The 15,178-nt window shown below is 60.9% G+C and overlaps 2 protein-coding genes across 3 annotated transcripts; one reads left to right on the forward strand and one right to left on the reverse strand.

Moving 5' to 3' along the window:
- Nucleotides 1–441: 441 nt before the first annotated feature.
- On the reverse strand, nt 442–15,014 carry STK16 (serine/threonine kinase 16). 2 transcript variants are annotated; one of them, XM_054278118.1, is made up of 20 exons: nt 14,789–15,014; nt 14,397–14,506; nt 13,905–14,007; nt 13,322–13,506; nt 12,931–13,046; nt 12,662–12,815; nt 12,242–12,464; nt 11,965–12,066; nt 11,622–11,777; nt 11,432–11,530; nt 10,746–11,010; nt 10,160–10,271; nt 9,886–10,053; nt 9,708–9,778; nt 1,543–1,762; nt 1,337–1,470; nt 1,143–1,263; nt 973–1,068; nt 781–902; nt 442–694 (listed from the first exon to the last, which is right to left on the reverse strand). In XM_054278118.1, exons 1-20 carry the CDS (start codon nt 14,907–14,909, stop codon nt 556–558), a joined length of 2,817 nt encoding a protein of 938 aa, XP_054134093.1. In that variant the 5' UTR covers nt 14,910–15,014; the 3' UTR covers nt 442–555. The 2 variants fall into 2 exon arrangements, with proteins under 2 accessions (XP_054134093.1, XP_054134092.1); XM_054278117.1 differs by lacking the exons at nt 9,708–9,778; nt 9,886–10,053; nt 10,160–10,271; ... (9 more) ...; nt 14,397–14,506; nt 14,789–15,014 and adding an exon at nt 2,392–2,493.
- GLB1L (galactosidase beta 1 like) lies at nt 2,867–8,307 on the forward strand. Its single transcript, XM_054278106.1, has 16 exons — nt 2,867–3,149; nt 3,567–3,739; nt 4,057–4,207; nt 4,455–4,515; nt 4,775–4,869; nt 5,231–5,411; nt 5,491–5,549; nt 5,676–5,797; nt 6,055–6,095; nt 6,342–6,460; nt 6,574–6,648; nt 6,727–6,816; nt 6,941–7,054; nt 7,330–7,461; nt 7,781–7,996; nt 8,073–8,307. The coding sequence occupies exons 1-16, from the start codon at nt 3,096–3,098 to the stop codon at nt 8,289–8,291; spliced, it is 1,902 nt and encodes a 633-aa protein (XP_054134081.1). The 5' UTR covers nt 2,867–3,095; the 3' UTR covers nt 8,292–8,307.
- Nucleotides 15,015–15,178: the final 164 nt, after the last annotated feature.

The following is a 15,178-nucleotide window of genomic DNA, read 5'->3' on the forward strand; positions in this document are numbered from 1 at the left end:
ACGCTTGGCTGCCTAACCCAGACAGCCCTGCTCTTCCCATGCCCCGGCAGAACCCCTCCCTGCAGACAGGGACACAGCCACAGCTCTGCAAGAACATACTTTACTTCAAACACAAGGCAACATCGGTGCCAAGAGCAATGGCAGGGTGGGCACTCCCTCTGCCTCCCTCCAGCACAGCACCGGGGTCCGGCCCGCAGCTCTGCTCCGGGCAGCAGCAACCTTCCTGGGGCACAGAGCTGCAGGACAGCGGCTCCATCCCCAGGAGGGGTCCCACAACATCCTCTTCTGCCACCCCCAGGGAAGGCAGCAGCTGGCAAGGGACCCATGTTTAGCAGCAGATCACATGTCCACAGCTCAGGGGCACAGACCAAGGCCCAGGCAGCAACATCCAGGGCACAGAACACTCCAAATCCAACACACCTCGGGCATAGAGCAGCAGCTCTCCCCCAGGGCATCAATCCCCTCTGCAACAGGTCTGCAGGGCAGCAGGGATTAGGGCAGCTGCTTTTCCCCTGGCTCAGCCTCAGGACGTGTCACCACTGGAAGGGGATGGGCTCAGATCTGTGTGGTGTCCTGCCCTGCTGGTGCTGGCTGCAGCCCCTCCAGCTGGTGGATGATTTCATTTATGCTGGGTCTCTCCTGGGGGTTCACTGTCATCATGGAGAAGAGCAGGCGTTGCAAGGCAGCCGAGTGTCTGGAAGAAAGAGCAGGGGGAGGATCCATGTGGTGCACAGGACAGGAGGCCACACAGGAACGAGGTCACCCTCCCCAGCCCCTCACCTGGTCGTGGAGGGCAACGTGAGGGGGTTCTGAACCGCCAGAGCCACACTGTCACCCTTCTGGAAGATGGCATCATAGGGACCTTCTCCAAACATCATGCAGTAGAGCACACAGCCTAAGGACTGGAGCGAGGTGGTGTCAGTGCAGCGCTGTAGCAGTGGGATGGGGGAGGCCAGAGGGCAGGATCCTTACCCAGATATCCGTACGCTCGTCTATCACACACTGGCTCGGCACTGTGAAGAGCTCGGGGGCACGGTACGAGATGGTGCAGCGCTGGGCAGCCCAGTCCTGCAAAGGGGAGGATGGGGATGAAGGGACTGGAGCAGGGACAGGCTCATGGGGTGACGTCCCAGGGCACCCACCTGCACAGCCATGGCCTCCCGAGAGCTGTTGACTTCGATGCGAGCTTGGTTCATGGAGCCCAGGTCCATCAGCACAGGCTGGTCATCCTCATCCAGCAGCACATTGGTGGGCTTGAGGTCCCTGTGGGGATGGACATCACTGAGTGCCCACCGGGGCCCCTGCCAATCCCCCAGCCAGTGCTGCCACCCCTCACCTGTGTGCATAGCCCTTGCTGTGGATGGCCTGCAGCCCACGGCAGATCCCATGGAGGATGAGGAGGATCCGCTGCTCTGGCATGAAGCTGCCTTTCTCTCGCAGTGCTTCCACCTCTCTCCAGAGGGTTCCGCCCTGGCAAACACAAGCAGCTGGTCACCACCGCTGCTTCAGGGGTGGTGGGGCAGCCAGGAAAGCCCTCCTCACCTGCACATAGGGCAGGAGAAGCCAGGCTTCGTGCTTGGTGCCCTTCTCCACCATGCAGTGGGCCACCAGGCGCAGGATGTTGGGGTGGTCGAAGAGGCCGTGCATCTCCACCTCGTGCAGGGCAGCCTGGCGGTCCTCCTTGTCGTGGCACAGGATGCGCTTCAGGGCGTAGAAGCGCCCGTCCCGCAGCCCCTCCACCAGGTCCACATAGCTGAAACCCCTGCAAGGAGTCAAGAACAGCGTGGGCTGGGGGCTGTGACATCCATGCTGGGGCCCTGTGCCCAGTCTCATCTACAAGCACCCAGGGGAGGGGGACAGAGGGCAGCATGAATTCCCCAGGTATGCACATCTCCCCATCTTGCAGGCACCTGTGAGGAACCCAAAGCATCCCCTCTCTGTTTGAAAAACCCCACTGGCTTAACCATCCCCACTCCCACGGCTCCAAGCACCCACTTCTGAGAATGACCAACCCCTCCCTGTCACTCAGCAGGAGAATCATCCGTCATGCACAAGCACCCCCAATGCTGAAGCATCATCCCTTACTAAGCCCAAGAACTACCCCAAGCGCCAAGGTGACCTGAGCACAAGCATCTCCCCACCCTGCCCGAGCATCCCGTGCCTGAGTATGACCCCATGCCCAAGCAGGTCCTCATGCACAACCACCCCCCATGCCTAAGCATCTCCCCATGCCTGAGCATCACCCCAATGCCAAATCACCTCCCATGCACAAGCACGCCCAAGCATCCCCCCCCACGCCCGAGCACGCCCTCGGACCCCCCTTGCCCGAGCATCCCTCCCGGAGCTCGGGGACCCCCGCCCGAGCCCCCCGCGCCCCAGCCGGCCGCGCACCCCTCTGCCAGGCGGTGGAGCAGGAGGTACCGCGCTCCCCCCAGGCTGACGGTGCCCCGGGAACAGACGCACAGCGTCTGCCCCATCGCCCGGCCGCGTCATCGCCCGGGGCCGCCGCGCGTCACCGCCCGTCACCGCCGCGTCACCCGGCGGGCGGGGCCGCCCCGCCTCCGCTCCGACGGCCCGAGCTGCCGTCCCTCCGCCTTGCGGCGGGCTCGTCCTGTCCTGCAGCACCGCCCGGCACCCCTGTCACTAGCTCTGTCACCAGCTCTAGCCCTCGGCCCCGGGACGGTTTCCTTCCCCTCATCCGGCTGCAGCAGCCCTCAGACCAGAGCTACAGCCGAGCTTTCCATCACCACCGCTCTGATGGAACAGGCGGGCTGAGTTCAATGGAAGGCTTCTGCCTGCTGGTGACGCTTTTACGAGGCTCCTTGTCCCCTGACTTTGATTGTCACTCCCCACCCCACTGGGTGTGCCCGCCGGCCGGAGCTGCATTCCTTGCTGGGGTGGGCTTTGCGGGGCTGGCCACACCTGGAGGGTCGGAGCCGCCTATCCCTTTCCCGGGGTCCCGCCCCAGCTGTTCCAGCTGCCCGCACTCGGGACCGGGACAAGGAAGCGCTGGCCGAGATCCTTCCCGGATCATGTGATGGTGGAGCCACGTCCAACCTCGTCCCCATCGCGGGCCTGCCGAGCCCCCGGCGAGGATGGCACTGCCGGCCCTGGGCCTGCTGCTGGCAGCGGGGCTCCTGCACACGCAGGTTAGCAAACAGGGTGGAGAGTCTGGGCGAAGTGCACGGGACTGAGCTGTGAAGGAGCGGGTGGGGCGCCTCCCAAATCTGCCTTCCCGATCGTCTCCCTGCTCGTCATGCTGTAGCTCCCTCCTGCAGCTGCCCATGTCCTGCCACAGTATCCCAGCCTGCATTCCCAGCTCCTTCCCTGCCCTCGCAGCACCCACCCCAGCAGCACCGTCCCCACAAATGCCAGCAGCCCAGCCGGGGTGTTTGATTAGCGGGAGGCTCAGCTCCTCCCTCCTGCTCTCCCAGCAGTTTGGCACCCGCTTCGGGAGAGGGCACCTCCAAGAACCAGCCCCGTCAGTGCCTGTCCCGGGAAGCACAGGAGGGGCGGCTGGGCTCGGGGAGGTTCTGCAAGCCCCCAGCTCTTCCCTTTTCCTGCAGGCCTCCCCTTCGGCACGCTCCTTCCAGCTGGATTACGAGCACAACTGCTTCCTCAAGGACGGTGCCCCCTTCCGCTACATCTCGGGCAGCATCCACTACGCCCGCGTCCCGCGCTCTGCCTGGAGGGACCGGCTGCTCAAGATGTACATGAGCGGGCTCAGCGCTGTGCAGGTGTAAGCCATGGCCACAGCCCTGATAGTGCACCCCCCCACAGCCACCATGGCCTTTCTGGGATCACTAGGAGCAGAGACAAGGGTGTTGTCTGACCACAGGGAGCAAGCACCAACATTTGCACTTGGCTGTGAACCCCCAGACCACCCCTGCCAGACACAAGCATGAGTGTGGGCTAGTTCCAGTCCAGCCCGAGTTGCCATACTCGGCTCAGGCTGCAGGGCAGCTCCCAGAAGCAGAGGGACCAGCTGGTGGGATGGTTCCCTGTCGTGCTGGGGTGTCCTTAGCTCGTGCATGCTGATCTCCCCTCTCACCCCAGCTACATCCCTTGGAACTACCATGAGACACTGCCAGGAGTTTATGACTTCACTGGGAACCGGGATGTGGAAGCCTTCCTGGACCTGACAGCTGAGCTGGGACTTCTGGTGATCCTGCGGCCGGGGCCCTACATCTGTGCAGAGTGGGAGATGGTGAGCCCCAGCCCCAGCCTGGCACAGAGGGGTGACGGGGGGTCTGGAAAGGGCACAGCAGGGTTGGCCCTTCTGGCTGTCACACTGCCTCCAGTGCCATGCCCGCTATGCCCGGGCTGCTGCCCCAAAGGCCACAGGCCGTGCTGGTGCCAAGCACTAGCATTGCACTGGCTGAGTTCAGCAGTGTGCAGGGCCAGGCTGCTGAGCAGTTTCTCTGCCTCCCTCTCTGGTGTGTGTGTTTCTCCAGGGTGGCTTGCCTGCCTGGCTGCTGTGGAAGCCAGACATCATCCTGCGTACTTCCAGCCCTGGTGAGGCTCAGCACAGGGCTCTGGCCACACTGTTCTTACAGTCTGGTGCCAGTCCTGGCATTGTCTCCACACACCTGCCAGCTCTGCTTCTGTGGTCTTTCCCATTGTCTTCTCCATCCTCTGAGAGCCCCATAGTTTGTACTCCATCTCCATTTCCCCATCTCGCTTGACCCTGCCCCATCTGCTGTGTCTTCCTTCTGCCAGGCTTGGCTGCAGGTGGATGCTGCAGCCAGCCCCTGCCCTGCCTCTGTCCCTCCAGCCTACCTGGCAGCTGTGGACTCCTGGCTCCATGTCCTGCTGCCCAAGATCAAGCCACGCCTGTACCACCAGGGAGGGAACATCATCAGTGTGCAGGTAAGGTGCTGTGAGGCCCAGCCCCGTGCCCTGCTCTGGGTCATCTTTGGATGTGCCCCAAAAAGCCACCAGTAACCCCTACACAATGACCTTACCCAGCAAAGCTCAGATAAATCCCTCCCAACTTTAAATACAAGGGCTGGGAATCTGAGGTACCACAGCTGTGGTTTGAGGGACACTGACAGAGCTGGAGCTCATGGTGGGAGTGGAAGGTTATGCTCAGGATCCCCTGGGGGTTGTCAGGACATCTGATGATGTCCAGAGGAAAGGGGGGAGGCTGGTGCTCATCCCTGTGGGCAGTGGGACCTGTCTGCAGCCCTGCCATGTGCATACTGCATGCCAGGCTCTGCCCTGCTCACAGGTGGAAAATGAATATGGGAGCTACTACGCCTGTGACCATGGATACCTGCGGCACCTGCTGGGCTCCTTCCGGGCACTGCTGGGCAGCGAGGTGCTGCTCTTCACCACGGACAGCACGGGAGCCCAGGAGCTGCGCTGCGGCACCCTGCAGGGGCTCTACGCCACCGTCGACTTCGGGCCAGGTATCCTGGGGGGGAGGAGGAGAGAGGATGGGGGTCCCTCCTCTGTCCTGCTCAAACCCCCCCGTCTGCACCTCCCCAGGATCCAATGTGACGGAGGCATTTGGTGCCCAGCGCCGCGTGGAACCGAGGGGGCCCCTGGTGAGCTTGGCATGGGTGCTGTGGGGGGAGTGACTCACGATGGCTTTGGGGAAGCAGGGGCGCCAGGCAGTGAGGCAAGGAGGGGCGCTGGCCCAGGCTGCAGGTGACAGTGTCTTTGTCCCCCAGGTAAACTCTGAGTACTATACAGGTTGGCTGGACTACTGGGGCGAGGCACACGCCAGCACCAGCGCAGCGTGGGTGGCCCGGGGGCTGGAGGACATGCTGCAGCTGGGAGCCAGCATCAACATGCAAGTAGTCAGCTGGCAGAGGGCACAGCCACCAGGGCAGTGGGCATCACCTCTTGCCTTCACCCACTGGAATCAGGCCAGCAGGGACTGTGGGTGCTGAGGGGAAGGGGCAGTGCCTGGTGAGCCCCTGCTGGGTCTGTGGGGTTGCTGACCAGGCCTGGTGAGCCCCTGCTCAGTCTGTGGGGCTGCTGACCAGGCCTGGTGAGCCCCTGCTCAGTCTGTGGGGCTGCTGACCAGGCTCTCTGGGTGTATCATAGGTACATGTTCCATGGAGGGACGAATTTTGCCTACTGGAGCGGTGAGTAGAGCCTTGCTCTGGGGAGGGAGGGGCACACTGCAGGGCTGGGGGGCTTTCTTGGCCATCCCTGAGAAACCTGCTTCAGGCTCTTGTTCTGTCCCATGGGGCAGGTTGGCACATAGTCAAGGGTCCTTGAACCCAAGCTTGTCTTCTCCTGGGGACTCCTTTCGTGCCTATGCAAGGGCTTACAGTTCTGGGTCATGCCCCCTCACATTGCACTGCAGCCAGAGCCCCTTCCTTGGCCAGGTGCTGACTACAAGGGCCAGTACAAACCAGTGACCACCAGCTATGACTATGATGCCCCCCTGTCGGAGGCAGGAGACCCCACTGAGAAGCTGTTTGCCATTCGCACGGTCATCAGCAAGGTAACGAGCCTGGCAGGAGTAAGGGGACAGTTCTGGGCACTGCTGCTTGTGTACCAGCAGGGCAGGGCACAGCTCCCTGCTTGCCATGGGGCAGCTGACAGTCTGCTGTTCAGTTCCAGCCCCTGCCAGCAGGCCCGATGCCTCCTGCCACCCCCAAGTATGCCTATGGCCGGGTGGCCCTGCGCAAGGTGAGTGCCCATCCTGACGGCCGTACTGCCCCAGCGTGGCACTGCTCAGCTGTCTAGCACCCATCCCTCTCTCTGCAGTATGCTGACCTCCTGGATGTCTTGGATGTGCTGTGCCCCTCTGGGCCCATCCAGAACCAGTTCCCTCTCACCTTTGAGGCCCTAAAGCAGGTGAGAGGCTGGGTGGACACTTGAGGAAATGCTCCTGTCTGCCTGGCCCTGGCTCTGGGGCAGAGGAGCAGAGCTCACTTCCAGCTCCATTTCCCTTCCTGTGCCACTGCACTGTGTCCTGCAGGTCCATGGCTTTGTGGTGTACCACACACAGCTGCCCTGGGATGTCCCAGACCCAGCCACGCTGGGTGCTCCTCCCCACAGCATCTGTGACCGTGGCTATGTGATGCTGCAGAAGGTGAGGCTATGGGAACACACCAGTCCCTGGGACAGTGCTCCAGAGGGCTCTGGGACCTGCTGGCACTGGGGCTGTGCCATCCCAGGGTCTTGGGCACAGCCAGGGTGACAAAAGCCATACTGAGCCTTTGCAGGGTGGCTCTTGGGCCCAAATTTGCCTCCTTTGGGGGCAGAGAGCAGCCCTGGCTCTGGCAGCAGGGTGCTGTGTGCCTGCTGGCAGTGTTGGGGGTGGTGTGATCCAAACATGGGCCAGCAGCAGTGGCTTTGTGGCTTTAGGAGTACCAGGGAACGCTGGAGCGGGATGGGCAGACCACACTGCATGTAATGGGCAGGGCAGGGGACAGCCTGGACATCCTCATGGAGAACATGGGCAGGATCAGCTTCGGGGCCAACACCAGTGACTTCAAGGTAAGGGGAGAGCGCCCTGAGGCTCCAAAGGGGATGGCCTGGCAACCCAAGTGACCAACACCCTCTCTACTGCCACCTGAGACAGAGTCCAGCCTTGGTGGGGCTAATCCCAGTCCTGCTCCCTGGTTCATCTCAAACCTGCCAGGACGGGGCTCAGAGACCAGCACCCCTCTCCCCTTAGGCTGCTACAGCTGCCAGGGCCCTTTGCTCCTTAGAGGGGATCCCATCCCACCTTCACTGTGCCAGGGGGACACACCCTGGGGCTGCCAAGTGTCCTGGCAGATACTGCTGCTTCATTTCCCCTCCTCTTCCATCTCAGGGCTTGCTGGGAAACCTCTCACTGAACTCCAGGCCTCTCAGCAACTGGCTGATCTATCCCCTGGCCATAGACACCGCAGTCCAACAGGGCTGGCCCCACACTGCTCTGCCAAAATCAAGCAGTGGGGACCGAGTGGGGCCAGCCTTCTACACTGGGACCTTTGAGACACCTGGCATTGCCTGGGACACCTTTGTGAAGTTCCCAGGTTGGAGCAAGGTAAGGCAGTGCATGACTGGGAAAGGGGTAAGAGTGGGCCAGGACCCAGCTCAGTCCCATCTCCATCATCTTCCAGGGACTGCTGTGGATAAATGGCTTCAACCTGGGCCGGTACTGGAGCTGTCATGGGCCCCAGCAGACCCTGTTTGTGCCTGGCTCGGTGCTGCACGCTGACCACCCCAACAACATCACAGTGCTGGAGCTGGAAGGGGCACCTCCCACGCCCCTCCTGCTCTTCCTTGACCGACCCCTTTACAACAGGACACTTGGCTGCAGCACCATGGCCATGGAGTAAACACTGCTGGGCACTGGCCTTGCCTCTCACTGGGGCTGGGGAGATGGCAGGGGGCTGATGAAGCACGGGGGCTGATGAAGCACAGGGGCTAAGGGAAGTGGCACAGGTCCTGGCACAGACCTCTGGGGACAGGCAGGGCCTGTGATAATGACTAAGGGACCCACGACTGAGTTTGATTTGCATGTCAATGCCACACTCATCCCAAATAGTTCCAGTGACCATGCTGATTCCCCCATGGCTAGGGGGTCAAGGCACCTCTTTATTGACAATGTAGGCAGAGGAAGTAGCTGCTAACATGATGGCTGAGATGCTGATGGCAGCCAGGACAGGAGAGGTAGAAGCACAGCCTTGGTGGTGTCCACAGGCATGGCTGGAGGTAGCTCAGGGCTGCAGGGTCTGCATGTGTCAGGATCTGTCCTTACACCTACAGATAGCAACCTGTGAGGTAGCCATGAGAAAAGCTGGCAGCAGGACCCCTGGCTGAAGCCAGGCCACCAAACAGTCCCAGCCCCTCACACTAGCACATGGAGACCTCTCAGTCATTAACTTTGCCAGAGTCACCACCCAGAGTGATATCCATGCCCAGGGAGTGACTTGGCCCGCTCAGTGCCTCTGACCATCGCTGCTGCACAGGTTCTCCCTTGCTGAACAGCCAGTGCTCAGCCACGTCGCCACCACAGTGGTCCTTGGCAGGTGGCAGCAGCCTCCAGTGTTAGGTGTGGCCAGCCTGGGCCCGGCGGTGCGTTTGCAGGCAGGCCGTGGAGCAGAAGGAGAAGTCGAGGTAGTGGAAGGGGATCCGTCCCAACAGGGACTCTCCACACTGCCAGCAACGGCTGCAGGAAAGAGCAGAGCTGGCCCTGAGCAAAGGGGATGCTTGCAAAAGAGTTAGTAGAGGAAAGGGTTCCCTGCCTGGACTGTGACACAAACACCAGCAGCCTGAGGGAGCTGGGGCTCCTCTGCGCTCACACAGCTGATGTGCTCGCCCAGTGGCCTGGCCAGGACATGCTCCCTGGGGGACATGGTCTGTCAGAGTGTGATGTGAGGTACTTTGAGGCAGAATGAACATTCAGAGGCTTGGCCCTACAAAGGTTGTAAAGCCTCTGCCCAGGTAAGCATGGGGAATGCTGGCTGCCAACAAACCTGGTGGGGTGGCAGAGGAAAGTAACCAGGGACACAGGAGTGGCTGGGGCGTTGACTTGCTGCAGATCTGGCTGCAAGTGGACCAAGTCATCCTTAGCAAAATATTTCAGGGGAGCAGGGCAAGAGAGGGAGGAAACTTTTACACAAGCACTAGTGGGAATTGAGTGGTCAGGAATAGCTTTGGACTGGAAATGAGAACTGGAGCAAGAAAGGCAGGAAACAGCTGTACTGACATGGGAGGATTTGTCTTCAGAGCCATGCTGCTGGGATGGTTACCTGATGTTGGCAGGAGTCGTGCTGGTGTCCTGCAGCTGTGCAGCCAACCTCCTCTCAGCAGCCAGTGCCCTCTGGGGAGCAGAGACAGCTCAGCCCTGCAGCCCAGGGAGCTGCTGTGCCCAGAGCCCACCACATCAGCACTGCCCTCTCTGGGCTGGATCCCCTTCCCAATCCTCACCTTCTCCCTGTCAGACAGGGCTGCAAACCACTGCTTCCTTTCCTGCTCCTGCTCCTGGCGCTGCTGCTCCTCCCGCTGTGCTCGCTCCCGCTGCTTCCGCTGGGCTTTCTGTGCCCGCTTCTTCTCCAGCTTCTTGGCCTCCATCTCCTGTGTCAGGGGCCCTGGCACCTGAGGGCAAGCAGCATCTCCCACTGAGCCGGGGCAGTGCACGAGTGGGAAGGGAGAGCTTTGCTCTGGGGCTCCCCTGTGGGTGAGGGCAGCGGGCAGGCCCCACCTTGGCACGGCTGTAGTCGTACTTGTCGGGATGGGCCACCATGAACTTGCGGAAGGCATTGCGGGTCCGTCTGTCAGCAGAACTGCAGTATGGGGTCCTCTCCTGCCTGTCCCTGTGAGACAAGGGAGACCATCTCGCTCACACTGCCATCCTACTGTCTGCATCCCACTGGGCTGGGAGCCCAGAGACCCCCCAGAGATAAGCAGTGTGTACTGCAGGCCACAGTATCACAGCCAAGGAGGGGAAAGTTCCTTATTCCTATACAAGAATCCTCCAAGTCCTTCTTGCCTCTCAAAGCCCCTGCATGGGGCTTTTGTCTCATCCTGGCCCTTGAAATAGCCCACCAATAAACCTGGGTGCACTTTGAGGCACTGCCCACCTGCTGCCATGCCAGACCAGGCAGGCAGACAGAAGGGTGGTTTAGCTCCTAGCCCTCCCATAAAAACCCCAGACATCCCGGGTCACAGAGACCAATACTGGCTGTCCCAGGACAAGAGTGGCACCAGTTTATTGTGGCTGAGACAGGAGTGAGACACTGAACTACCACAGCTGAGGTTGTGAACCACTGGGTGCCCTGCAGCCATACCTGAGGGCAGGGTCCGCTCCTGCCTCCAGCAGCAGACACACAGCCTCAGCCCTGCCAGCCTGTGCTGCCACGTGAAGCAGGGTGCAGCCCTGCTCGTCCACGGGCTGGTTCAGCAGGGAGCGGGCCATATCCAGAGACTGCCCATCCTCACTGTGCTCTGGCAGGCCCCCATTCTCTGGCACTCCCAGGAGGTGCTGCAGTGTCTGCACATCCCCTGTCTTGCAGGCAGTGAACAGAGCGTCACAGAGCTGGGTCTGAGGGTCTCCTGTGAGGGAAGAACAGGAGGGGAGTCCCATGGGCAGACTGGGCAGAGCAGCACTCTGGTCTGACCAGGGAACACACACAATGCACCAGCTTGCTAGCTGGATTTGGGCACTGCAGGATCTCTAGCACCTTCAGAGTCTGCGGCCATGTGCTATGGTATTGCTAGGCACTGTTGTCAGCAGCCAAGTCTCCTCCTAAAGCAAGACCCACTCCAATACCCCCAGCACACCTGGCTTAGCCAGGTGCTGCCTGCCGCCCTTGGCTCCAAACACACAGCTCACTCAAAGACACATGACTGCACTAAAGACTTCCCAGACCCAGCTGTTCTGGGTATCTGCATGACAATGTGCTCTTCACCCCACTGAAAAGTCAGCAGCAAATGGGGCGGGCATCCAGCCAGCACAGCTCCAAACATCACTTACCTCCATTGCTCCAGGGAAGCAGCCCAGCCTCAGCCTCGCCCTGCAGCTCTGTCACTGCCTCCAAGCCAGGCTGCCCATCAGTCTCTTTAGCACAAGGCCCTGCACAGGCAACACGTGAGAAAGAGAGTCAGAGTCACCCTGCATCCCAGCCATGGCTTCCTACACCGCCCCTGCCGGTTCTTCCCCTCACCTTTCTCCACCTTCTTGTCCCTCTTCTTCCTCCTCTTGCGGTTTCGCTTGGGCATCACTTCGAACTCCCGGAGGTGCAAGGTCCCCAGTGTCACTTCCACAGTCTCCAGTTCCCCTGCAGGGCTTTCTTCCTCCTCTTCCTCCTCCTCCTCTGGGGCTGAGGGGGATGATAAGACTGGGGCTAAGGCTCCACACTCAGAATTAATCACTCAGGGCTCTAAGCCAAGAACACCCTGTCTTTCTCCTCTCCAGCCACACTTCGAAGCTGCAAATCTGGTCCATGCTATAACATCAGATCCCTCCTGCTTGCTCAGAGTCATGTCTCCCTCCATGGTTCAACTTACCAGTTGTGTCCTCCTGTGGGGGATCCACCTCTGCCTTCTGCTGCCTCTTCTGCCAGACCTTCCTGGAGGACCCAGTGATGTCCTCCAGCGGCGTGTCCTTCCCTGGGCAGCAAGGGTGCTCCCGTCACTACCTGGGGACAGGGAGCACCCCATGTCTCCAGGTCTGAGGGCTGAAGAGCTAACACCTCCACCCCATAGGGTAGTGTCCCCTAATGCACGAGGGACCACGTCACCCCACCTGCCGTGACCCACAGGCACGAGGGCTGGCCCAACTCACCGTACACCTGCAGGCTGGCCAGCGCGGCGTGGACTCGCAGCACCTCTCGCAGGGTGGCCCTGCGGGTGCTGAGGGGGATGTGGCAGATGCGAGGGTCCCCTCGGGTGAGGGGAGGGTTCCTGCCACCAAAGAGCAGCGCACGGTTGTGATGAGGGGCCCGGAGGAAGATGCGCTGAGCTTCACTCAGGTGCTGTGCCCAGGCTGCCAGGAGGTCCTGAATATCCTGGGGAGAAAGGAGAAGCTTTATGGGATCCTGAGCACACTATATGGGGCAAACATAGCTCTGGAGCAGGGACAAATCCAGAAGAGAGTAGCCTCAGTCAGGCCCTGCCCTTTTTCCAGAGCCCACTGCCCCACCATGCCCCCCCGCAGCAGCGTGGCAGAGGCAGCAGGAGCACTCCCTGCCAAGTGCACCTTCACCTTGAGCAGAGCAGCCTCGTTGTAGCGGCGCAGGGAGGCCCCAGCGGATCTGGGGGCTGAGCCCGGGGTCTGGGCGTCCCGAAGGCCCTGTGCTGTGCCCCGCCGCGCTCGCACCGTGTACCGGTGGAAGGTCTTGTGCTCCTGCACCTGCAGGCTGTGGAGACGGGCAGGCATGAGCCACAGAGCTTAGTGTGCGTGGCATTAACATGCAAGAGCAGCTCCAGCTGCCTGTGCCCAGAGGGACAGTCCCGCTGTGCCCCTGTACTCACCCCCGGAACACTGCTCCTGCGAAGTGCCCGCCACCCATCATCAGCACGACCCAGCACGTGCTTGCACTGAGGCTCTGCAGTGATGCTGTCAGCTCCAGCGGCTCCTCAATGTCACCCTGATACACAGACACCCTTGCTAGTACCCATGGCATTACCTCCTTACCTCCTGCTGTCCCCAGGACAGAGACCAGCCTCTGTGCTAGCACCAGAAGCAGGTTTCTGGGAGCACCCCAGAGCCAAATAACAGCCACCAACAAGTCTGGGCCTCTGACCTGGCACCAGAGTCCACCCTTCCTACCACAGCAGGTAGAGATGTCAGAAAGGCACCTACACCCGAGTGCCACCCACCCTATCTGGACTCCCTCTCCCAAACAGCTGGGCTGTGACTTGCCTTCCCAGTGAGCAGCACACAGCGGTAGGCGGAGATGAGCTGGCCCTTGGCATTGCGGAGCAGCACTTTGTGTGAGCGGGGAATCTGGGGGCTCTGGCCACTGTCACTGACAGAGGGCAGCAACTCTGACTCACTGCTCACATCAGAGCTATCCGAGTCGGATCCTGAGATGCTGGAAACATCACCTGTGAGGAAAAGAAAGATGCAGTGAAATAAAGCAAAGATTATTGAACAGCCTCCCCAAAACTCTCTAGGTGACTTCAAGCACACTTGCAGAGTGCCCACAACCCCAGAAATGTTCTGTCAAATAACCCTATATATCACAAACAGGCTGTGACCTGGGGATATAGGAGTGTGGAGCTCTGGATCCCCAGACATGGTTAGGCAGGGGCTCAGTTAAAACATCCCCTTCTGCCTGTAACAAATTCTAACAGCTCAGGAGCAGTGCTGGACCCTGAGAAGACCCCACAGGGACATAATAAAGGGACCCTGCACTAGCAGAAGGCTTCATCCCTGTACAGAGGAACCCCCGTGATGTTGCTGACAGCCCCTGGGTTCCAATGCAGACAGTCCAGCTTCTCACCTGTGCAGGTTTTCTCCTCAAACACTTCCTCAGGCAGCGTCCGGCGCCCCAGGAGTCGCTGCTTCAGGTTGAAGCGGTGCCAGTCAAGACGGTAGTGCTCAGTCTGTGGAGCAAAAAGCATGAGCTGGCAGCATCCTGGTGGTCCATGAAAGCCATCACCACCAAAGGGCATGAGGTGACAGACCCCAAGGACTAAACTGATGGTGGGCTCCTTCAGCAGTCCTGACTGGAAAATCACACTATATCAAGGAGTTACCCATGAAACAATTAACCTGGACAAGTACAGGCCTGTGCTGCACTTATCCTTTATTTCTAGTAAATGATACCTTTAATTGATAACATACAAGGTTTGAGTGCCAGATCCCAACAGGTCGTGAGCAGTGCACAAACAGCCAGCACTGGGCTGCACCATGCTGGGGCTGAGCTTCCACAGCAGGATCCCACCAGTCATGCCAGCCCCAGTCCCACCTCACACTGCTCAGCCCTGCTCACCTGCTCCTCCCGGCTCCCAAACACCTGCCCGCAGGTCAAGCAGCACATCTTCTCTGGCACCTCGGTGACTCCATGGGGCTTCTCCTCACAGCTGGCTGCTGCAGGTTTCTCTGGAAGAACGAGGGAGGGCTGTGCACAGGCAGCCCCGCAAGGAGTGGAGCGTCCTCTGTCCCTCCTCAGCCAACCCAAAGAAACATACGGTAGAAGGAGCTTCGGGAACCTTGGGGTGTCACCGAAAGAAAGCCCATTTACCCACCCACCCACCAGGTAGCTCCCATGGCCAAGCTCAGGGGTGATCACCCAAGCTGAGGTGGGGACAGAACACAGATCTGTGGCAGACGCGAGCTTAGTGAGATAACCTCCCTCCCGCCGCTCCCGCGGAACCCACGCACCGTGGCTCGCAGGAGCCGGCGGGGCAGCACCCGCATCCGCAGCAGCTCCGGTGACCAGGCTCAGCCCGCGCAGCAGTTCAGGGTCCTGGGCGGCCTCAAACACCGACCAGCTCTCCGGCATGGCTACTGCTTCCAGGCACGGGACAGCGTCTCAGGAACGGGCCCGTCGGGAACCACCCGCCAGCGACCGCCCCGACACCGGCCCCACCGCTCTGCCCCGGTCCGAGCTCTGTGTTCGGGATAATCCCGCACCGCGCCCGGGGCCCGTGCACGATCCCCCTTCCCCGAGCTGCCGCGCCCCTGTCACCGCCGCACCCCCGTCACCGCCGTACCCCCGTCACCCCTGTAGCCCCGTCACCCCCGGGGCCGCTCCCCCGTGCCCGCCCCGCC

The sequence above is a fragment of the Melozone crissalis genome, unplaced genomic scaffold (assembly GCF_028551555.1).
Source record: "Melozone crissalis strain CALT ecotype California unplaced genomic scaffold, PUWL_Pcris_2 ptg000023l_1, whole genome shotgun sequence".
NCBI lineage: Eukaryota > Metazoa > Chordata > Aves > Passeriformes > Passerellidae > Melozone > Melozone crissalis.